General features: G+C 34.6%; 1 protein-coding gene, 1 long non-coding RNA gene and 1 pseudogene across 3 annotated transcripts in view; 1 reads left to right on the forward strand and 2 right to left on the reverse strand.

Moving 5' to 3' along the window:
* Positions 1 to 20,391, forward strand: part of LOC128169662 (hemicentin-2-like) — a 307,406-nt pseudogene that overhangs the window by 125,655 nt on the left and 161,360 nt on the right.
* Positions 1 to 20,391, reverse strand: part of LOC128169657 (uncharacterized) — a 78,034-nt gene that overhangs the window by 51,844 nt on the left and 5,799 nt on the right. The gene's annotated exons all lie outside the window — the stretch shown is intronic.
* Positions 5,994 to 20,329, reverse strand: LOC128169649 (uncharacterized). The gene is made up of 19 exons (XM_052835762.1): positions 19,959 to 20,329; positions 19,672 to 19,791; positions 19,316 to 19,441; positions 19,063 to 19,160; positions 18,804 to 18,975; positions 18,650 to 18,711; positions 18,325 to 18,448; positions 18,095 to 18,196; position 17,966; positions 17,406 to 17,523; positions 17,111 to 17,258; positions 10,846 to 11,018; positions 10,257 to 10,455; positions 9,734 to 9,811; positions 9,448 to 9,591; positions 9,120 to 9,322; positions 8,429 to 8,490; positions 7,995 to 8,257; positions 5,994 to 7,531 (listed from the first exon to the last, which is right to left on the reverse strand). The coding sequence occupies exons 1-19, from the start codon at positions 20,211 to 20,213 to the stop codon at positions 7,145 to 7,147; spliced, it is 2,835 nt and encodes a 944-aa protein (XP_052691722.1). The 5' UTR covers positions 20,214 to 20,329; the 3' UTR covers positions 5,994 to 7,144.

Genomic DNA, 20,391 nt, shown 5'->3' on the forward strand with positions numbered 1-20,391 from the left:
TTAAGGACGTTGTTTACTCAGGGTTTGAGTTCTCAAATTCGGATTCTTATAAAGTTCAATGTCATAAGTAAAATTTGTTCTAAACACTAAAAGTATTCATGAAGTGAAAATTTATTGACATACCATTCGATATTTTTACTGCATTATGGAATTAGGCTCAAACAAAGTTGGACTTTTAGCAAAACAGAGGAAATTCGGATTCAAATTTTCAGATTCTGTTTTTCGCTGAAATATTTTTGGTAGTACTGTAATATTCAAAGTTAAGAATTTATTTGTTAGTCAACATAATTTTGCATATTTTCTGTTGGTTTAATCTCACTTTTTCGTTATAATAATCGAATGACACACATTACAAAAATATTGAAAAATGCTTAAAAACGATAAAAGACGCCATATCTCAAAATTTTGATCATTGACCTCATATAAGTTTTATGCCTGCAGAGTAAGGTCAATATACCTAGTTTAATGCTATAAAACTTTTAGTATTATCATCATTCAGTTTTTTGTTAAATTGAATCAAGAAAGGGTAGGAAATTGAAAACTAACAGAGGAAATTCGGACTGGAATATTTATAAATATTGTGAATGAAAACTTAATGTTTTGTGTGCGTTTAGTGTCACTGCCATTCATAAACTGTATTTCATTTATAAAAGAGTTTAGCAATTTGTATTTTTTTCACAATTAAGAAAATCTCAATCATAGTGTAAAATTTTTCGGGATTTTTCTTAAATTTTCAAAAAATATTCAATGGCCATTATCTCAAAAAGTAGGTCATTGACCTACTTTTTTGAAAGTGAAAAATAGCACTGTCATGATAGGTCTTTAACACACAATAGATGATTTTTCATTATCATCAGTGGAATTTTTTTTCATTCTGAGTAAACGTATACCTTAATAATAAAAAATTGCTAATAATAATTAAAATTGAAATTATTTGATATTCGTTTTCTACTACTTTTTGTTAAGTATAAAATGTATGCTATTCTCTTTGAGACTGCAAGATTTCACATTGTAAACAGACATGGGCCGACCTTCACGATACGGTTGTTGTGTATGCAAGAAACAATTAAAAGGCAAGACAAAACGTTACATCCCTCAATCCTTGAAAGCCTTGTTAACACAACAGGGACATACACTGGATAAAAGCAGTCAAATATGCACGAAATGCAGAATACAAGCCAAATCAAAGGTACAGTGTGCGCCTAAAGGAAATTCAACAACTAACTCGCCATGTATTTCACTTCCCATTGTATCAGCAGGAAAGTCACAAAACAAATGCGTGTTTTGTTGCGAAAGAAATAACATAGTAGTTGTACCAAAAGAAGCACAAATGGATGCATTCATTCACTTTCAATTGCTTGTACCAGTTGGGTGCAAATGTTGTCGCAAGCATTTACTTGGAAAACGACTTAATATTGATCATTTACACGTTGACTTTGATAAATATAAGAAACGCAATTCTGCACTGTCATCTAAAGAAATACAAGATTTACTCAAACACGTTCGCTTAAGAGCAATGGGTTCTTGTAACACCTACAACTTTTTGTTTTGATAAACTTTTCAAAGATGAAGATTACAATTCTTTACTGGGAATCTCCAAACTCAATTTCGACGATCTAGTTTTACATGTAACGTCAATGAGAAATACACAAAATCGAACAGTTAGAAATGCTGTTGGTATTCTTCTTTTCAAGTTGAAGTCCGGTTTATCGAATGGGTTGCTGGCTACTCTTTGTGGATTTCGATGTAGGTGACAAGTAGGCAAAATCGTTGAAAGTGCTCGAAAAGCGATTATGAAAGATTTTGTTCCACACAACCTTGGTTTTGACCATATAACTAGACAAAATGTCATAGATAATCATACGACAGATATATCAAAACAGCTGTTTTCAGATCCCATATCAGACACTGTCATATTAGTTCTAGACGGTACGTATATATACATACAAAAAAGTTCAATGTATAAATTCCAAAGACTTTCTTATTCTATGCACAAAGGACGGCCTTCAATGGTGAAACCATTTTGGGTGACAACAACAACCGGATACATTTTAGAAGTTTTTGGGCCTTACTTAGCAAATGGTAGAAACAATGACGCTTCTATAATAAAAAATATAATGGAGACAAATAGATGCAATATTTTGAATTTTCTCAATGAAAACAATGTTCTGGTAATTGATAGAGGTTTTCGTGACTCCATTGATTTTCTAAATGAATGCGGGTTCAAAACACAAATGCCAGTCTTTTTACCAAAGTCCTGCACACAACATTCTACATCCGATGCAAATTCATCACGATCGGTTACTAAAATCCAATGGGTAGTGGAGGCAGCAAACGGTCGACTTAAAAAATGGCGATTTTTTGACAATGTGGTGTGTAATTCGCACATTCCTTCCATAGGTGACTATGTTAGAATCGTATGTTCTTTGATCAATAAATACAGACCACCCTTAAAATCAGATGATCCAAACGATCTTGGTAATGGTTTCCAATTGTTAATGATGGCAAAGAAAAATGAAAATGTCTTGAAAAATCTCTGTGATACGGAACCACATTACAAATATCATGCTAACTCTAAATCCTGGAAGAGAATCGATGCACATGATGCTGCAGTTAATTTTCCCACTCTGTCGGAAGAAGATGTTAGATAATTAACTTTTGGAACCTATCAAATTCGCCAGGCAAACTCATAATACATTAGAGAACATGTCGATGAGACTGGTCAGTACGCTATTGATGTGTCACAAATGGAATCCAACCTGATTCACTGTAGGCTTCAATCTAGACACTCGAGCAGTACCCTGTACAATCTGTGGATTAAGTTCACAGATTGTGCCGTGACATCATGGTACTGCCAGTGCAAGAGCGGAGCAAGAACTTTGGGTTGTTGCTCTCACATTTGTAGTGTGATATGGTACCTGGGTTGCTATCGTCATAACTGTAATGTAATTGAAACCAGGGGGTATGAAACAAGTGTTGATGATGCAGGGGAATACGTTGATGAATCTGAATGATAAAATTATTAACTGATCTTTGCTTTGTTTATATATTTAGGTTAAAATATCTTCAAAAATACTGTTAAATTGATGCGGGGATGCAGATCATTCCTTTTCAACTGCATTATTTTTATTATTTACACTGAGATAAATTATACGGTTAATAAAATATTGTTAGAAAGTAATCAACATTACCATTTAATTAAACTCTTTAAATGAGTCAGTTATTGTCATTACAAATTTGCCAGTTTTAAATTATATAAGTATATATAGATACTACAAAACTTAAACGCACTTACGTCTTCCAAATGTCGATTACTCATCTCTCGCAGTTTTGGACATTTTCATTTGGACAATACTGTCCTCCGTTTAAACGCCTAGTTAACTCGTACGTTTATAGATTCGTATAAGACGTACGAGAGGGTCTAGGGCATTTGCCTCGGCTTATACCTCCAGATTCTTTTCAATAAATCCTAATTATCTCCACTTGAAAAAGACTGTGCCTTTCATTTATAAAAACTTGAATCTGTTTTACTCAATGATGCTTTGTGTCAAGTTGAATTGAAATTGGCCCAGTGGTTCTGGAGAGAAGTCGAAAATGTAAAAAGTTTACAGACAGACGGATGGATGGATGGACAGACGGACATCAGACAAAAAGTGATCAGAAAAGCTCACTTGAGCTTACAGCTCAGGTGAGCTAAAAACTAAACATCATCCAGCATCTGAAACCTATGGCTAAGATTCAGCATTCAAGACTGTCAGGTGCATCAATATCATAAGACGCATCATCCATGCAAGTTTAGTGAAATTAGAACCAGTAATAACTTAGATATCATCATCAGAGGTCACTTGTTTCAAAAACTTTAAAGAGACTTGGACACGATTTGAGATCATTTTAATTTTTTATGTATAAAATGGTTAACTTGTGCATTTTAAATGTACAATAATATATGTAGGTCCTGTATAAATAAAATCCATTTTTCCTCCTGGATATTCTTATGTTTATAATCATTAGTCTCTTTTCTAACAGGATAATTTTATAGTCATATCACATGTTGAGTATTGCAGTTCTCAAAAAGATCCTTAACAATTGTTTATAAATGGGATAAAAAGCTACATCAAACTTTGAACCTTCTTGTGGGGCCGAAGAATTGTCCTGGAGCCAAAGTCTTAACAATTACAAAGAATCATCTGACTGATTAGTTTCTGAGCAAAAGATTTTTAAAGATTTACTCTATATATTCCTATGTAAAACTTTAATACCCCCCCCCCCCATGTGGCCCCAACATTACCCCAGGGATTATCATTTTCACAACTTTGAATCTACACTACCTGAGGATGCTTCCACACATGTTTCAGCTTTCCTGGCTGATTAGTTTCTGAGAAGAAGATTTTCAAAGATTTACTCTATATATTCCTATGTTAAACTTCGACCCCCCATTGTGGCCCCACCCTACCCTCAGGGGTCATGATTTTCACAACTTTGTATCTACACTACGCTTGACTGATAATGACCTTCAGTAGTCTTGATCATCAAGACGTTTAGGCTTTACAGTGAGGATAGATAAAGATAAGCGTCTGAGTGATCAACCTAAATACAAACATTTGCACAAATTTGGAAAAAAAAATGTGTTGGCATCAGGAATTGTTTAATCGCCATGTGGGCCCCTGGAATTGCATTTTCAAATCGTCAACACGAAAACTTAGTTGCAAATGGCGAGTGGGCGACTGTTAATTTCAAACCCTGTTACACAGTTCCGACGACACATCCCTTGCTACAGTGAATTGTATCAAAAAAACAGTCCCCTGCAACTTAAGACCATTGCATGACCCTGATCTAGGGGTCTGAATGAATTTCATATTTTAGGTGGGCTTCATGAATGGACATTATAACCAAAAGTTTGGGTTTTTTTCCAACATGTGTGAACAGATTTGAGTATTTGAATTTTTTGGGGCATATCTGCATGGCTCTGACAATGACCCCCTGGTGGTTGTCATTTTCACAATTTAGAATCCTCTTATCCTAGAGATACTTTAATTCAAAGTGGTAACAAATGGCCCGGAAGTTATCAACAAGAATTTAAAAATGTTAAATTGTAAACGCACAACGTACATCCATGGGCGAAGACCAATTGCAGTAGGCCATCTGAGTGACTCAGATGACCTAAAAGCAATACATATGAAACAATATGGCATTATATAGAGCATATATTAAATTAATACGGCACATATTAAGCGCCCACGATAAAAAGTGGTTTAGTCATGACTGTATTTAGACTTCACAGATTACAGTGATTATGATATGTGCATTTAATATAATGAAGTCTAAGATTTAATGAACTTGAGTCTCGACATTTCAAGATATAAGTCTTAGAATGGATTCTAAAGGCTACCAATTATTGGGACTAAAAAAAAGAAGAGTACGACTGCTTGATCGGTGCTTCATTTGTTGAAGTCAATTTAATCATGTCAATAAAATCACAACTCAAATTATTAATATTCTTATCATCCCTTCAAGATCAAACTTATAAACATTTGCAATGAAAGTTATCATAGGTATATTGGCAATACAAAGTTATTCATTCTGAGCTTATTCATTGACCTTTGTTTTGAAACTCAAATTCTTGGCTTGTGAAGTAACACAAAAATCTCAAATAATTATAACTTGGCTTTGTTTGTGTACAATAATCAACCTCATCATAACATACATAGGCAATTTCGCCACATATGATTCTGATATGAAGTTCTTTTCATATAAGAATCATATCAAAATCACATAAGAATGATATAAAAATTGATTCATATAAGAATTATATAATCCCTATCATATGATTATGATATGATTTGAATTATATGATAACAACTTCATATCATAATCATATCAGATTCATATGATATCAGAATTATATGAGAAGCATATCATAATCATATGATTATGTCTATATATGATTTACTTTAAAGTAATAATGACAGTTTGGATTCATTGCATCCATTTATTTGATAAATCTGGTTATAAATTAATGTCTATCATTGATGAACAAAGATTGTATATGAAAAGGTTTGCATGGAAATTGTAAATCTTTGTAAAGTTGATGCAGTGCATTTCATATGCTTATCATAATCACAAATCAGTTTGTGTTTTTGGATAATGCTATGAAAGGATAAGACTGTAATGATAATAATAAGAAGAATGTCATTCGGCTATAGCTAGCACAATTAGTTTTAAAAACTAATTTACCTGTTGTCATTAAAATATACATAATCTATAGACAGCAATTGTAAACAGAAACTAAAATAAAAACATGTAATTCTGAGAGATAATTACAGTATTCAATTCAATTTAGTTATTCTCATATTGTATAAAACACCATAGAGAAAATAAACAATACAGACAATATTATACAAAAAGCAAGAGTGTATACTGTACACATCAGCCTGGAGAGTTGACTCTCTTAAATATAACTTTTCAAAACCCCACAATTCAGAACCATACAGTAAAATTGAAACAATCATTTTATCAAACATATCAAGTTGAAAATCAATCGATAGATTTTATTCTCTAGACTACTTAATTATTGTGTACATAACTCGGGTATCTCTCGTCACTACTTATTTATTAGTACTGTAGAAAGAGTCTGTTCTTAAAAATATAACTCCTAAATATTTAAATTACTTGACAAGTTCTATTTCATTACCATTGTACAGAAATGATACATTTGAAGATTGCCTGTCTTTACCACAAAATATAATATTTAGTTTTCTCAACATTCACTTGTAATTTCTAATTTTCACAGTACATTTGAAAACAATGAAGCTGATATTGCAAATCACCTTCATAATATGCATGATGAAAAAAGTGTATACAATATTAACATACCTTTAAATATAAAATTTCTATTAAAGAATGTCTACCACACAGTATAAGAAAAACATCTCCTAGGCAAAAATACTCTCAATAATAAAAAAAAACCCACTACATGTACAAACAATGTTTTTTCATCAAACCATTGAACTTTGAAAAAAGGGAATACATTTTATTCCTTCAAAGGATATTGAATCTTTAACAGTAAGACCTGTTATACATAGTTATTGATACTCTTGATGTACAATTAAATATGTACACATTTTCAGACAGCAGAACGGTAAATTTACAATTTTTTTGAACAGGTTTTTAGATCTGAAAATGGAAATTCTGATGGACATTTAAGAGAAAAAACATTAACTACATAAACTCTTATGGCATGATTCATGTTATGTACAACAAATCTTTTATACACATCTTTGTCCTCTTGTTCCACTCTGATAGTAGTTCTTCCTTCTCTGATGGTGCAGTGGGAGTGAGCGCAATGGTGAACAAGAGGGACATAGGGAAGAACTCTGTGGAGGGGGACTACATCAGTTTCGTTCTTGAGGTGCACAATAGGGCAACCTAGAAATGATGTTGTCTGAATGTGTCCTTTCTCTACAGTAATTAACGACTTCCTCTGATTTTCTAGAAGTATTAAATATCCTCTCTTGAAGAGTCCGATTTCAACCTGAATATGAAATTTTAGACATTATTTGGGAAACAGCACGCATAAATCAAGATTAAAAGAAGAGTGACCATGCAAGGTCACATAATTCACATATTATTACGTATTCTTATGCTTAACATTAAGTCACTTTGTAATGGGATGATTTTACAGTTATCACATATTGAGCATTATAAAGCGTAAACTGCCCCAACCCAGGTTATACGAGTATAACTTGGGTAGACATCAAGTTCATTTATTAAATACAATAACATATGAGTTTTCGAAAATGTTAAAAGTTTACAGACAGACAGATGGTCGCTGGACAAAAAATGATCAGAAAGCTCTCTTGAGCTTTCAGCTCAGGTGAGCTGAAAATGCTCAAGTGAGAAAATATTTCAAATGATGCACACTAACTTACAAAACTTGATGTGCAAAACCTGACATTCACTCACGGACTCTACATATTGAGAAGTTTTATTCATACCTCATTTTCCCTGTTCATATATGCTAAGGACATCCCCTCTTTGATTACTGATCCATCCCGACTCCTACAGCCTTGGTAAGTTATCATCTTTCCATCCACTGTGGGACTTGGAGTGCCAAGGTCAACTAGTCCTTGTAACAATAAGCACTGTGGATGGAAAGATGATAACTCTTGGAGAATTGCTTTCTTGTTGTTGCAGCGGATTGGCATCAGTAACACTGGCATATGGCTTTCATAGTTGGGGTCTTTGGTTGACAAATGACCTGCATGTATAGAATATATGATGTATATCCTGTAGATATTATTCCTAGGCAGTTAATTTTGAAGAAAAAAAAATTTATATTTCAGTTATTGACTATTTGTCTATACAGAGCTATATGTGGCAGTGAGAATATACTACTGAATATAACAAATGTATTTATATCATAAATTACCGAGAAAGTCTATCATTTCCTTCCTTTGAGCAAGTTCTTGTACACTCTTTGTGCTTTGGGTCCTGTCAACAAATTATCAATTATAAAATGCTTATAATACCAGTAATTCAGGTCAGTAAGAATAACAAAGATTTATGACCTAATACTTAACAACTCACTCTCCCCTATTACTTGACAATATACTCTTAATAAAAATCAGGGTATGCATCACATACACAAAATGATTGGATTTTAAAAAGGGCATAACACCCAAAAGATAATTGCACAAGAACTAACATTTATGTATATTTATATACATACTTTTTAAAATGTCTTTAAAGAACAGACCAGGTTTCGAACCCGGGCCCCCTGAATCTCTAGTCAGGTGCTCTACCAACTGAGCTATCTGGCGCTGGTATTCGAACCAGTCTGACCGTCACATTTATGACACATTTTGTTCTGAATATATAGCTACAATTTTTTTATAATATTCTGTGCATGGATGTTATAGGAGCTAGTTACTGCCAGCTTAATTACATGGCGCAGACTGACATACAGAGTGACCGGTTTAAAAACATTCAACTCCTTTGCAACTTTGTTGTTAAGGGTATAAAAATATGAATAAGTAAAATATGCACCGACTTGTTCAATAAATTAAGAACATAATGAAGAGGATGATTTATGCAGATAATATATTTGTTCTTTTCCTTACCATATAGCATCATTTGTTTGGAAGAAACCACCCATTAACACATGAAGGAAAACACAGCTTTTTCCAAATAAAATGGCCGTATCTCGACTTCTTGCGAGTTGATTTTCTTGATTGAAGAGCTTTGCTCTGATCACGCCATGCCTCTTTTCGAAGACATCTTCAGAATATCCAAGAGGTGGACCATGGCGTGATATTTCATCTGTCTGTCAAAGTAAGAATAGGGATAAAATTCAAAAACATCGGAAGATATAACCCTAGCTGGTACATGTATGGATTTAAGATTGAATTAATTAATACGAGTTGAATTATGTGTAATGGATCAACTTACCAAATGTGTCAGCAAGTGAGTTTTCACTTTGTTTTTAAGTTGAGGTAAATGCTCTTCGACTATTTGAAGATACTTTTTTACAAGATTGTCTAAGAGTTGAATGTCCTCATTGTCAAAGGAATCTTTGCACACCATTCTATTTATCTGCAACCAAATAAATTAAACATTAGACACCCATAAGCCACATTTCTCTTCAATATAACAAGTTTTCATTTAATATTACATGAAAGATACAGAGCTCACAATTCTTTGTTATGTAAACAAGGCTCATGCCTCTCATAATTACCAAAGCTAATAAACAGGTCATCTTCAAATACACTGTATTCAAACCAGCAAAAGCTAAGCTGAAAGGTGCGACTTGAATCTAAATGGAAAAGAAAACCACCATTACCCATCTTTTTGGGCATCAAAGATGCTATGAAAATTTTTTGAAATATACAACAAATGTTTCCATTAACTTTAAACTTGAAATATCATTTAATAGCTTGACATCATTGAAATGTTGACAAGGTTTCAAAGGGCCCTTTCTATATATACTTGCTTAAAGATCACTGCACACATTTTAACCAAAGGCAGTCTGTGGTTAATATATAATTATAAGCTAAATTGGGCTTTAGGGGAGAGAATTATAAGCCCCAGACAAGTAACTGACGGACAGACTGATCACTGTAGGGCACCTGCACAGTTATAATGCTTTTGAGGTTTATATAAAGCATCAACTGCCCGGGCCAGTTTAAGCTAAACTCGTATAAGGCACAACTTTAATTCATTCGATCCATATAATGAATTTCAGACAATTAAGTACTTACAAATTTTTTCAAATCCTTTCCTTGTCGACTGTTTAAGTTCTTGCAGATGTTGAAAGTTATTTGCTGCTGAGAATCAAGTCCCGACAGATGACTTTCAAGCACTGAAACTTTATTCTCACTCAGTGATTCAATGCAAACTTTCAAAAGGTGCTTTGATGTGCCCAAGTGAAATAAATGAAGCACTCCAGATGGAATATCTCTACAAGAAAAGGAAAGTTAAATAAAGTTATAATAATTAAAGAGTAAACTTCCCAAATTCATATTATACTCATATAAAACCTTAGTTAGGCTATATAAGTCAACTAAAATGTTTATTTTTCAACAATCAAATTTAAAAAATAAGGCAAAATTTATACCGGTACTTTTTAAAAAAAAAAACCACCATATACCGGTATGTCAATTTGTACAAAACTGAAATGCAATATCTTTAGAATGTTATACAATGCAAGCATTATATATTTTGATATCAAGGAATTTTTATTCAATCATAGATGCAATTATACTTTATCAATCAGATACCTTTTAACAATGTTTCTTGTTCAATGTTTAAAACAAAGTGTACAACAATTTAAAAACAATGTCTAAATACCTATGAGGGTTTAAAACTTCCCAAAAAGGATTGTCATAGTCCTTCACACCTGTCTGTTTCTTAAGAGATTTTTTTGATTCTTCAGTTCCTCTTAATCGCAGTCTTTCAATAGTTCTCATTGTCTCTTGTGGGAATCTTTCTCTTTCTTTAGAAGAACATGTATCTCTGTCAGCCTGTAAAAAATTACCTCAGAACTTGATTTTATTTTAGAGAAAATTATATAGATATATGTATATTTTCCAATTGTATATGATCTTTATAAAGGGGTTTCATGACCACCCAAACATTTGAAGCAGTAAATAATTCATGAAGTAGAATGTTTTTTTTTTATTAAGGATCCTCTACACCCCGTGACTTCTACTATTTATACCAATTAACTGTATGTCACATCATAACGATTTTAATGCATTGTGAAACAATTAATTTGCCATCATAATACATGTCTATCTCTGTGGAGCAATGAGTGTAGCTTCGATTTACCGATCGACCTGCAAATCGCGAGTTCGAATACGGCAGGGAATTTAATTTTCACGAGTAGCTGTAAAACTTAACAAGAGGCCCATTGGCCACATCGCTTACCTGAACAGCAGTTCCTTGTAACATTACATTTCGTAGCACATGCTTTTTCTATTTTAAACATTGAACCCCTTTCTGGGGACCCAGTAATGGTCCGAGGTTTATGGTTGGCTTGAACAACATAAATAGTAACATAGGAATGAAAATGTGTAGCACTGCGGTGGGACCGCACGTACACAACCTGAAAAACTGAACGTAGAAGAGTTCCACTTCAAGAGGAATAACTCTCAGACTGTACAGAACATTAAGAAAGATAACTCTTGGTTCCACTACATTAGAGTTTACACAATTTGAGGATCCTTGCATAGTAATCTCACAAACTGTAGCATTATAGTTCTCGAGAAGAACTTTTTAAAAACATTTTCAATATATCTTTCTATGTTAAACTTTGAACCCCTTTTGGGGCCACAGTATTAGTCCAGTGCTAAAGTTTTCATTATTTGGAATCTACATTATTTAAGGATGCTTGCATAGTTATCTCACAAGCTGAAGCATTATAGTTCCCTAGAAAAAGATTTTTCAACATTTTCCCTCTATATTTCTACGCTAAACTTTGAACACCTCTTGGGGCCCCAGTATTAGATTGAGGTCACGGCTTTTATAATTTCGAATCTACACTATCTGAGGGTGCTTACGTAGTTATCTGACAAATTGATGCATTGTAGTTCTCGAAAAGAAGATTTTTAAACATTTTCCATATATACCGGTGTCATATAATATTTTGAACCCCGCGATATATTGAACCCGGGTTCAAAATATCCCTGCGATATATTGAACCCCCCCATAAAATATTGAACCCTGGGTTCAAAATATTATGGCCGCGATATTTTGAACCCCCCTCTATTTTTCATTGCTATTGGAGAGGGGGTTCAAAATATTATGGCCGCGATATTTTGAACCCCCCTCTATTTTTCCAATTCCCATTGGAGAGGGGGTTCAAAATGTTATGGATGCGATATATTGAACCCCCTACCTTTTTCCAATTCCCCTTGGATAGGGGGTTCAAAATATTATGGCTGCGATATTTTGAACCCCCCCTCTATTTTTCATTGGTATTGGAGAGGGAATTCAAAATATTATGGCCAAGATATTTTGAACCCCCCTCTATTTTTCCAATTCCCATTGGAGAGGGGGTTCAAAATGTTATGGATGCGATATTTTGAACCCCCCTCTATTTTTCCAATTCCCATTGGAGAGGGGGTTCAAAATATTATGGCCGCAATATTTTGAATCCCCCTCTATTTTTTTTTGCTATTGGAGAGGGGGTTCAAAATATTATGGCTGCGATATATTGAACCCCCTACCTATTTCCAATTCCCATTGGAGAGGAGGTTCAAAATATTATGGCTGCGATATTTTGAACCCCCTACCTTTTTCCAATTCCCATTGGAGAGGGGGTTCAAAATATTATGGCTGCGATATTTTGAACCCCCCTCTATTTTTCATTGGTATTGGAAAGGGGGTTCAAAATGTTATGGCTGCGATATATTGAACCCCCTACCTTTTTCCAATTCCCATTGGAGAGGGGGTTCAAAATATTATGGCCGCGATATTTTGAACCCCCCTCTATTTTTCATTGGTATTGGAGAGGGGGTTCAAAATGTTATGGCTGCGATATATTGAACCCCCTACCTTTTTCCAATTCCCATTGGATAGGGGGTTCAAAATATTATGGCCGCGAAATTTTGAACCCCCCTCTATTTTTCATTGGTATTGGAGAGGGGGTTCAAAATTTTATGGCCGTGATATTTTGAACCCCCTCTATTTTTCCAATTCCCATTGGAGAGGGGGTTCAAAATATTATAGCCGCGATATTTTGAACCCCCATCTATTTTTCATAGGTATTGGAGAGGGGGTTCAAAATATTATGGCTGCGACAATAAAAGCACAATTATACCCCCCCCCTCCCATCTATCCCCCCCCAAAAAAATTGAATTCTGTATATGCATGAAGTAAAGATTTGGGGGGGGGGGGGGTCAAAAGCAATAAAAGAAGGGGGGCATTATTATTTATAATTAAATTTCACAGTCATTAAATTTTGAAACCCCTAGATCTCCAATAGCCGTTGATAAGAAGGGTTTTCAATATATCGCAGCCATAATATTATGAACCCCCTCTCCAATGGGAATTTGAAATAAGTACGGGGTCCAATATATCGCGGCCATAATATTTTGAACCCCCTCTCCAAAAGAAATTGGAAACAGTAGGGGGTTCAATATATCTCGGCCATAATATTTTGAACCCCCTCTCCAATAGGAATTGGAAATAAGTAGGGGGTTCAATATATTGCAACCATAATATTTTGAACCCCCTCTCCAAAGGGAATATTTGAACCCCTTCTCCAATAGCAATAAAAAACAAGAGGGGGGTTCAAAATATCGCGGCCATAATATTTTGAACCCCCTCTCCAAAGGAAATTGGAAACAGTACAGGGTTCAATATATCGCGGCCATAATATTTTGAACCCCCTCTCCAAAGGAAATTGGAAACAGAAGGGGGTTCAATATATCGTGGCCATAATATTTTGAACCCCCTCTCCAGTAGGAATTGGAAATAGGTAGGGGGTTCAATATATTGCAGCCAGAATATTTTGAACCCCCTCTCCAAAGGGAATATTTGAACCCCTTCTCCAATAGCAATGAAAAATTGAGGGGGGTTCAAATTATCGCGGCCATAATATTTTGAACCCCCTCTCCAAAGGAAATTGGAAACAGTAGGGGGTTCAATATATCGCAGCCATATTATTTTGAACCCCCTCTCCAATGGGAATTGGAAATAGGTAGGGGGTTCAATATATCGCAGCCATAATATTTTGAACCCCCTCTCCAATAGCAATAAAAAATGGAGGGGGGTTCAAAATATCGCAGCAATAATATTTTGAACCCCCTCTTCGATGGAAATAGGAAATAGGTAGGGGGTTCAAAATATCGCAGCCATAATATTTTGAACCCCCTCTCCAAAGGGAATTGGAAACAATAATATATTGAACCCCCTCTCCAATAGCAGAAAAAAATAGAGGGGGGGTTCAAAATATCGCAGCCATAATATTTTGAACCCCCTCTCCAAAGGGAATTGGAAATAGGTAGGGGGTTCAAAATATCGCAGCCATAATATTTTGAACCTCCTCTCCAATGGGAATTGGAAATAGGAAGGGGTTCAATATATCGCAGCCATAATATTTTGAACCCCCTCTCCAATAGCAATAAAAAATGGAGGGGGGTTCAAAATATCGCAGCCATAATATTTTGAACCCCCTCTCCGATGGAAATTGGAAATAGGTAGGGGGTTCAAAATATCGCAGCCATAATATTTTGAACCCCCTCTCCAATAGGAATTGGAAACAATAATATTTTGAACCCCCTCTGCAATAGCAAAAAAAAATAGAGGGGGGTTCAAAATATCGCGGCCATAATATTTTGAACCCCCTCTCCAATGGGAATTGGAAATAAGTAGGGGGTTCAAAATATCGCAGCCATAATATTTTGAACCCCCTCTCCAAAGGGAATTGGAAATAGGTAGGGGGTTCAATATATCGCAGCCATAATATTTTGAACCCCCTCTCCAAAGGGAATTGGAAATAGGTAGGGGGTTCAATATATCGCAGCCATAATATTTTGAACCCCCTCTCCAAAGGAAATTGGAAACAGTAGGGGGTTCAAAATATCGCAGCCATAATATTTTGAACCCCCTCTCCAAAGGGAATTGGAAATAGGTAGGGGGTTCAATATATCGCAGCCATAATATTTTGAACCCCCTATCCAAAGGAAATTGGAAACAGTAGGGGTTTCAAAATATCGCGGCCATAATATTTTGAACCCGGGGTTCAATATTTTATGGGGGGGTTCAATATATCGCAGCGATATTTTGAACCCGGGTTCATAATATCGCATAATATATTGAACCCGGGTTCAATATTTTGCGGTATCAAAATATTATATGACACCGGTACTTCTACATTTAACTTTAAACCCATCTTGGGTCCCTAGTATTAGTCCAGGGGTCACTAATTTAAAACTGTCAAACCTTCATTATCCAAGGTTGTATGCATGATAGTAATCTCACAAATTGAAGCATTGTAGTTCTCGAGAAGAAGATTTTTTAACCTGTTACCTTTATATTTCTATAATAAACTTTGACCCCATCTTGGGGCCCCATTATTGGTCCGGGGGTCACGATTTTACGAATTATGAATCTACCTAAGCGAAGGATGCATGCATAGATATTCCACTAACTAAAACATTGTAGTTCTTGAGAAGAAAATGTTTAAACTTTTCCTTTGTTTCTTAAAATGTTTAAATTTTGAACCCCTCTTGGTGCCCATCAATTGTCCGGGAGTTACAATTTTTTGAATCTACATTATTTAAGGATGTACATGTATGCATAGTAATATCCCAAACAGTTGCACGATGGTTCTTGAGAAGATTTTAAAACATTTTCCTATATATGTTAAAATCTAAACCCCTCCTGGGGCCCCACTTTTGTTCGGGGGTCACGATTTTTTCAATCTTCACTATATATACAACCTTTTGTGTATGTATTGGCATTTTTGGTGAAGTGGTTGTTGAGAAGAAAATTTTTAAACATTTTTCATATGTAGTTCTATGTTAAATTTTGATCCCCGCCTGGGGCCCCAGTTTTGGTCCGAGGGTCACGATTTTTACAATTTAGAATCTTCATTATACATACAAGCTTATGTGTAAATATTGGCATTTCTGGTGCAGTGGTTCTTGAGAAGAAGATTTTTAAAACATTTTCCTATGTATTTCTATGTTAAACTTTGAACCCCGCCTGGGGCCCCAGTTTTGGTCCGAGGGTCACGATTTTTACAATTTAGAATCTTCACTATGTATACAAGCTTTTGTGTAAATATTGGCATTCCTGGTGCAGTGGTTCTTGAGAAGAAGATTTTTTAAACATTTTCCTATGTATTTCTATGTTAAACTTTGAACCCCGCCTGGGGCCCCAGTTTTGGTCCGAGGGTCACGATTTTTACAATTTAGAATCTTCACTATGTATACAAGCTTTTGTGTAAATATTGGCATTTCTGGTGCAGTGGTTCTTGAGAAGAAGATTTTTTAAACATTTTCCTATGTATTTCTATGTTAAACTTTGAACCCCGCCTGGGGCCCCAGTTTTGGTCCGAGGGTCACGATTTTTACAATTTAGAATCTTCACTATATATACAAGCTTTTGTGTAAATATTGGCATTTCTGGTGCAGTGGTTCTTGAGAAGAAGATTTTTAAAGACATGCACCCTATACTCACTGTTTCGCAATTATCTCCCTTTTGAAAAGGGCTGTGCCCTTTATTTTAACAATTTATAATCCCCTTTCCATAAGGATGCTTTGTACCAAATTTGGTTAAATTTGGCCCAGTGGTTTTTGAGAAGAAGTTGAAAATGTGAAAAGTTTACAGACGGACGGACAGACAGACGGACGGACGGACGGACGACGGACAACGGGTGATCAGAAAAGCTCACTTGAACCTTCGGTTCAGGTGAGCTAAAAAGTTGATTTTTTCCCCTAAAGTTGATATTTTTTTTAGTCTTTGACAAGTCGAACACATGTTAAATATCCAGATCTTTAAATAATCAATTCAGAATAATGGGCTTGTATGCAAAACTTTTCAGAGGAGTGTAGAGGACCCTTAATCAGGCAGTCTAACAAACTTTATTACAGTGATAACATACATGACATTTAGGACAAAATTTCAATGCTGTTGCCCCAGCATGGTTGCAAGCAAGAGAAAGCATGTTAAAATCAGCGATCAATGAAGCCACTTCCATCTTGATTGCTATGCAGGTCTTCATATCGGCATCAAACGTTTCAACTGGATTTCTTAAATATAATAAGAATATGATTTAAAATTAACTTGACATCATTGAGCGGGGCCCTTATAATCAAACATGCTAAACAATGTATCGAATTAAAGGTATGACTGATGTAATTACAGTTCTATATTCAGAGAATTTTTTTTCAACTTACTGTTGAGTAGATTCAATGTCCTGCAGAATTAACTTTGAAATGCTCAACACTGAGGCATGCTCAGAAGCTCCAAGAAAATTGGAATAAATCTCATTGTTACGAAATTGGAGAGGAACACCTATAAAAAAACATTTCCTGTAATGATTAGATATTTACATTAATTTGGCAAAAAGTGTAACGTTGCTGCAGTACCGGTAATTTTTGAGAATACAGTATTAACTGCTTGTCCAGGGTTAAATGTTTTAATGACCTCACAATAATTAACGCACATGCAATATTGTTAACATAAAAACATCGTTAATGATTCTGAACGATTTGCCATTCTCAAATGTAAATACATACATGTATAAGTAATATTCAACAGCAATGTAAAAAGTTCTCTAGGATATGAACTTGTTTAATTGGTATGTGATCAAATCTATATAGCTTCTAAGAAGCCCTTTGGGCTTCACAGGATTTGATCACGTGACCAACCAAGTCTATATCCCGGTGAACTTTTTAACATTGCTGTTTACTTCTTAAATATTTCTCTCTAATTATTTCTACATTAAAATTTGAACCCTACTTGATGGAAGGACAAACAGATGGAGTACGGACAACTTGTGATCAGAAAAGCTCACTTGAACATTCGATTCAGGTGGGCTAGCTTAAAATTATTCAAATAGATATTGGTTCTTAATTTGTGTAACTGCTAATTGCATTTGGGCACAATGCATTGGTTGCCATCTTTTACTGACATTTGTTGAGGTGTCATCAATGAAAAGGTTAACAGGAATTGAAACTTTGGGAATCTAAAATTCAAATTCTGGTATGAGTATAATAAATATACATGATCAAGTTTAACTGATATTAAAGTAATATTATCATGTAATATATAGCTGGCCACATATCTGAGTAAGATACTGGACACAAAACAAACCTCCTTTGGTTTTTCCACAAGCTGACCCGATGTTGTTATTGAATCATTCATGACTGAAGGTTCCACATCTTTTGATAAACTTGTTAAAGGTACTGTCACCAGTCTACTTCTCTCCATCAAGCTGCTAAAAATATCCGAAAAATTATGATCAATCTATATCATAATAAATTATTTATTGTTACATTCTAAATACCCGTACTTTGAATGGTTTGTAGAAACCATGCACAGCAAATCTTTTTACTGGGGTATTGTTTTAATTTATTAATAAGCGTTGTTTCAAATTTTGTAAATAAGAATAAAAATAAAATGAAGATTTGATACTTACTTGTCATCATTTTCGTAATTTCTGTCTCCCTCTGCAATTTTAATTTCAGCCAAAACATTCTGCTGGTAAAAGGAAAATGGAAAAAAATTCTTAACTTTTAAAGACTTTCATGGTATTTTAATTTCAATGTTTAAAAGTAAAATAAAGTAATTACCTCATCACTCTCATAAAAGGCTCTTATTACACCTGCTAAGGCATTGTTTGTTATTTTTACTGGCTCTCCTACATGAAAATGGATGTCATTGACTGATGCCCAGGGTGATATAATTTCACGCAGTCTGGTCCCATCTCTTTGTTCTTTGATAACTGTTGTTTTCCTAGGATACCTAATTTTAATAATAATTTTTGATTTTAGTAACCATTAATCCTGCTATCCTTGTTTTGTATCATTGATCTGTTTATGTGATACTTACCTTGCAATATTTGGTGAAATAGTTGGATTGCTCATATTAAGTTTGGCAATTTCACTAGGCTTGATGATATAGAGTGGCAAACCAGAGTCATCTTCTCCCTGAAATATTCAATCAACATATTAATTATAATGTTGATTGTTAACATTGATAAACTTTATTATGTTTATCAAGGCAAAAAATGAATCCTAAAATTCACAATTATATGCATATTGTATTTATGAAGATATGAAGTATTACAGTATATATTATATACCTTTATGATTAAATCCTCAACATTCAAATCCCCAAACTTCATATTCCGAACTTGATTGATTGGTGGTATATTGGGCACCCCTACCTCCCTCAAAATAAACCACACATACTTGGCTACTTCAAGGCTCTAAAAACATTTTTAAATATAAAAATGAAAAATAACATTTTTAACAATTCCACTAGCATCTGGCAATTGTAATGTTTTAATGTATATCTTGCATGGATCAAAGGGGGGGGGGGGGGGGACCAGACCCCTCCCCCTGAAAAAAATCAAATGTTAAATTGTTAAAATTAATATTCATGGGTCAATTTTATATATCAATAATTCAAATGTCATGTTTTAATAATAATTCTTACAATATGATGTGTTGGACTGTGAAGTAGGCCATAAAGAAGAAGACTGAGTTTTGAGGGAAACGGAAACCACTCATCGTTGCTACCTCTGATTTGTGTTGTGTTTGTATAAGCACCGCCAAGCTGAAGGGAAATAGAATATCGTGATACATGTATTAAAATTGCTTGTTCAATTTTTAAATCGTTTTATTTTTACATTATATTTTTACATTAATTAACCTGTGTATACTAATTTAAACATTAAACTATGCAAATCTATCTTTTGAAACGTTTTCTAAGTGTATAAATACCTCTTCGACACCATCATCGTCCTGAATTTCAGCATCTGAATCACTACCACAAAAAACATGGTCATTGACATGTCCATCGCCATCGTACGGACCGGTGCTTCCGATGCATGTCTCGTGTACTTGCTCTCCGTCTACAGTTTTCTCCGATAGCTTTTGAAAAGTGTCGTTAATCTTATGTTTCTTAGTCTCGAGGTGTCTCTTGAAGTGATTACATTTGTCAAATTTGACATCACAGACGACACAACGAAATGCCATTGATCTGTCAATATTTACGTCGAAGTGTTTTACACGCTTGAAATCAGAAACAATTTGACGCTGTCTTTGAAGCGTTTAATTAACTAAGATGCATACGAAGCACGTTCTCAGCACGTTCTAGCTGTAAGTAAAGATATACAATTATTTTCTGCGCATAAATTTCCTGAAGCATTTTCAT

The sequence above is a fragment of the Crassostrea angulata genome, unplaced genomic scaffold (genome assembly GCF_025612915.1).
Source record: "Crassostrea angulata isolate pt1a10 unplaced genomic scaffold, ASM2561291v2 HiC_scaffold_167, whole genome shotgun sequence".
In the NCBI taxonomy this organism is placed as follows: Eukaryota; Metazoa; Mollusca; class Bivalvia; order Ostreida; family Ostreidae; genus Magallana; species Magallana angulata.

Coding starts and splice junctions, on each gene's coding strand:
- LOC128169649 (XM_052835762.1), bottom strand. CDS start 20,213: ATGGCATTTCGTTGTGTCGTCTGTGATGTCAAATTTGACAAATGTAAT. Junction 19,442..19,671: donor ACAGTCCAACACATCATATT/GTAAGAATTATT, acceptor AAATGTTTTTAG/AGCCTTGAAGTAGCCAAGTA. Junction 18,976..19,062: donor ATTTCACCAAATATTGCAAG/GTAAGTATCACA, acceptor TATTAAAATTAG/GTATCCTAGGAAAACAACAG.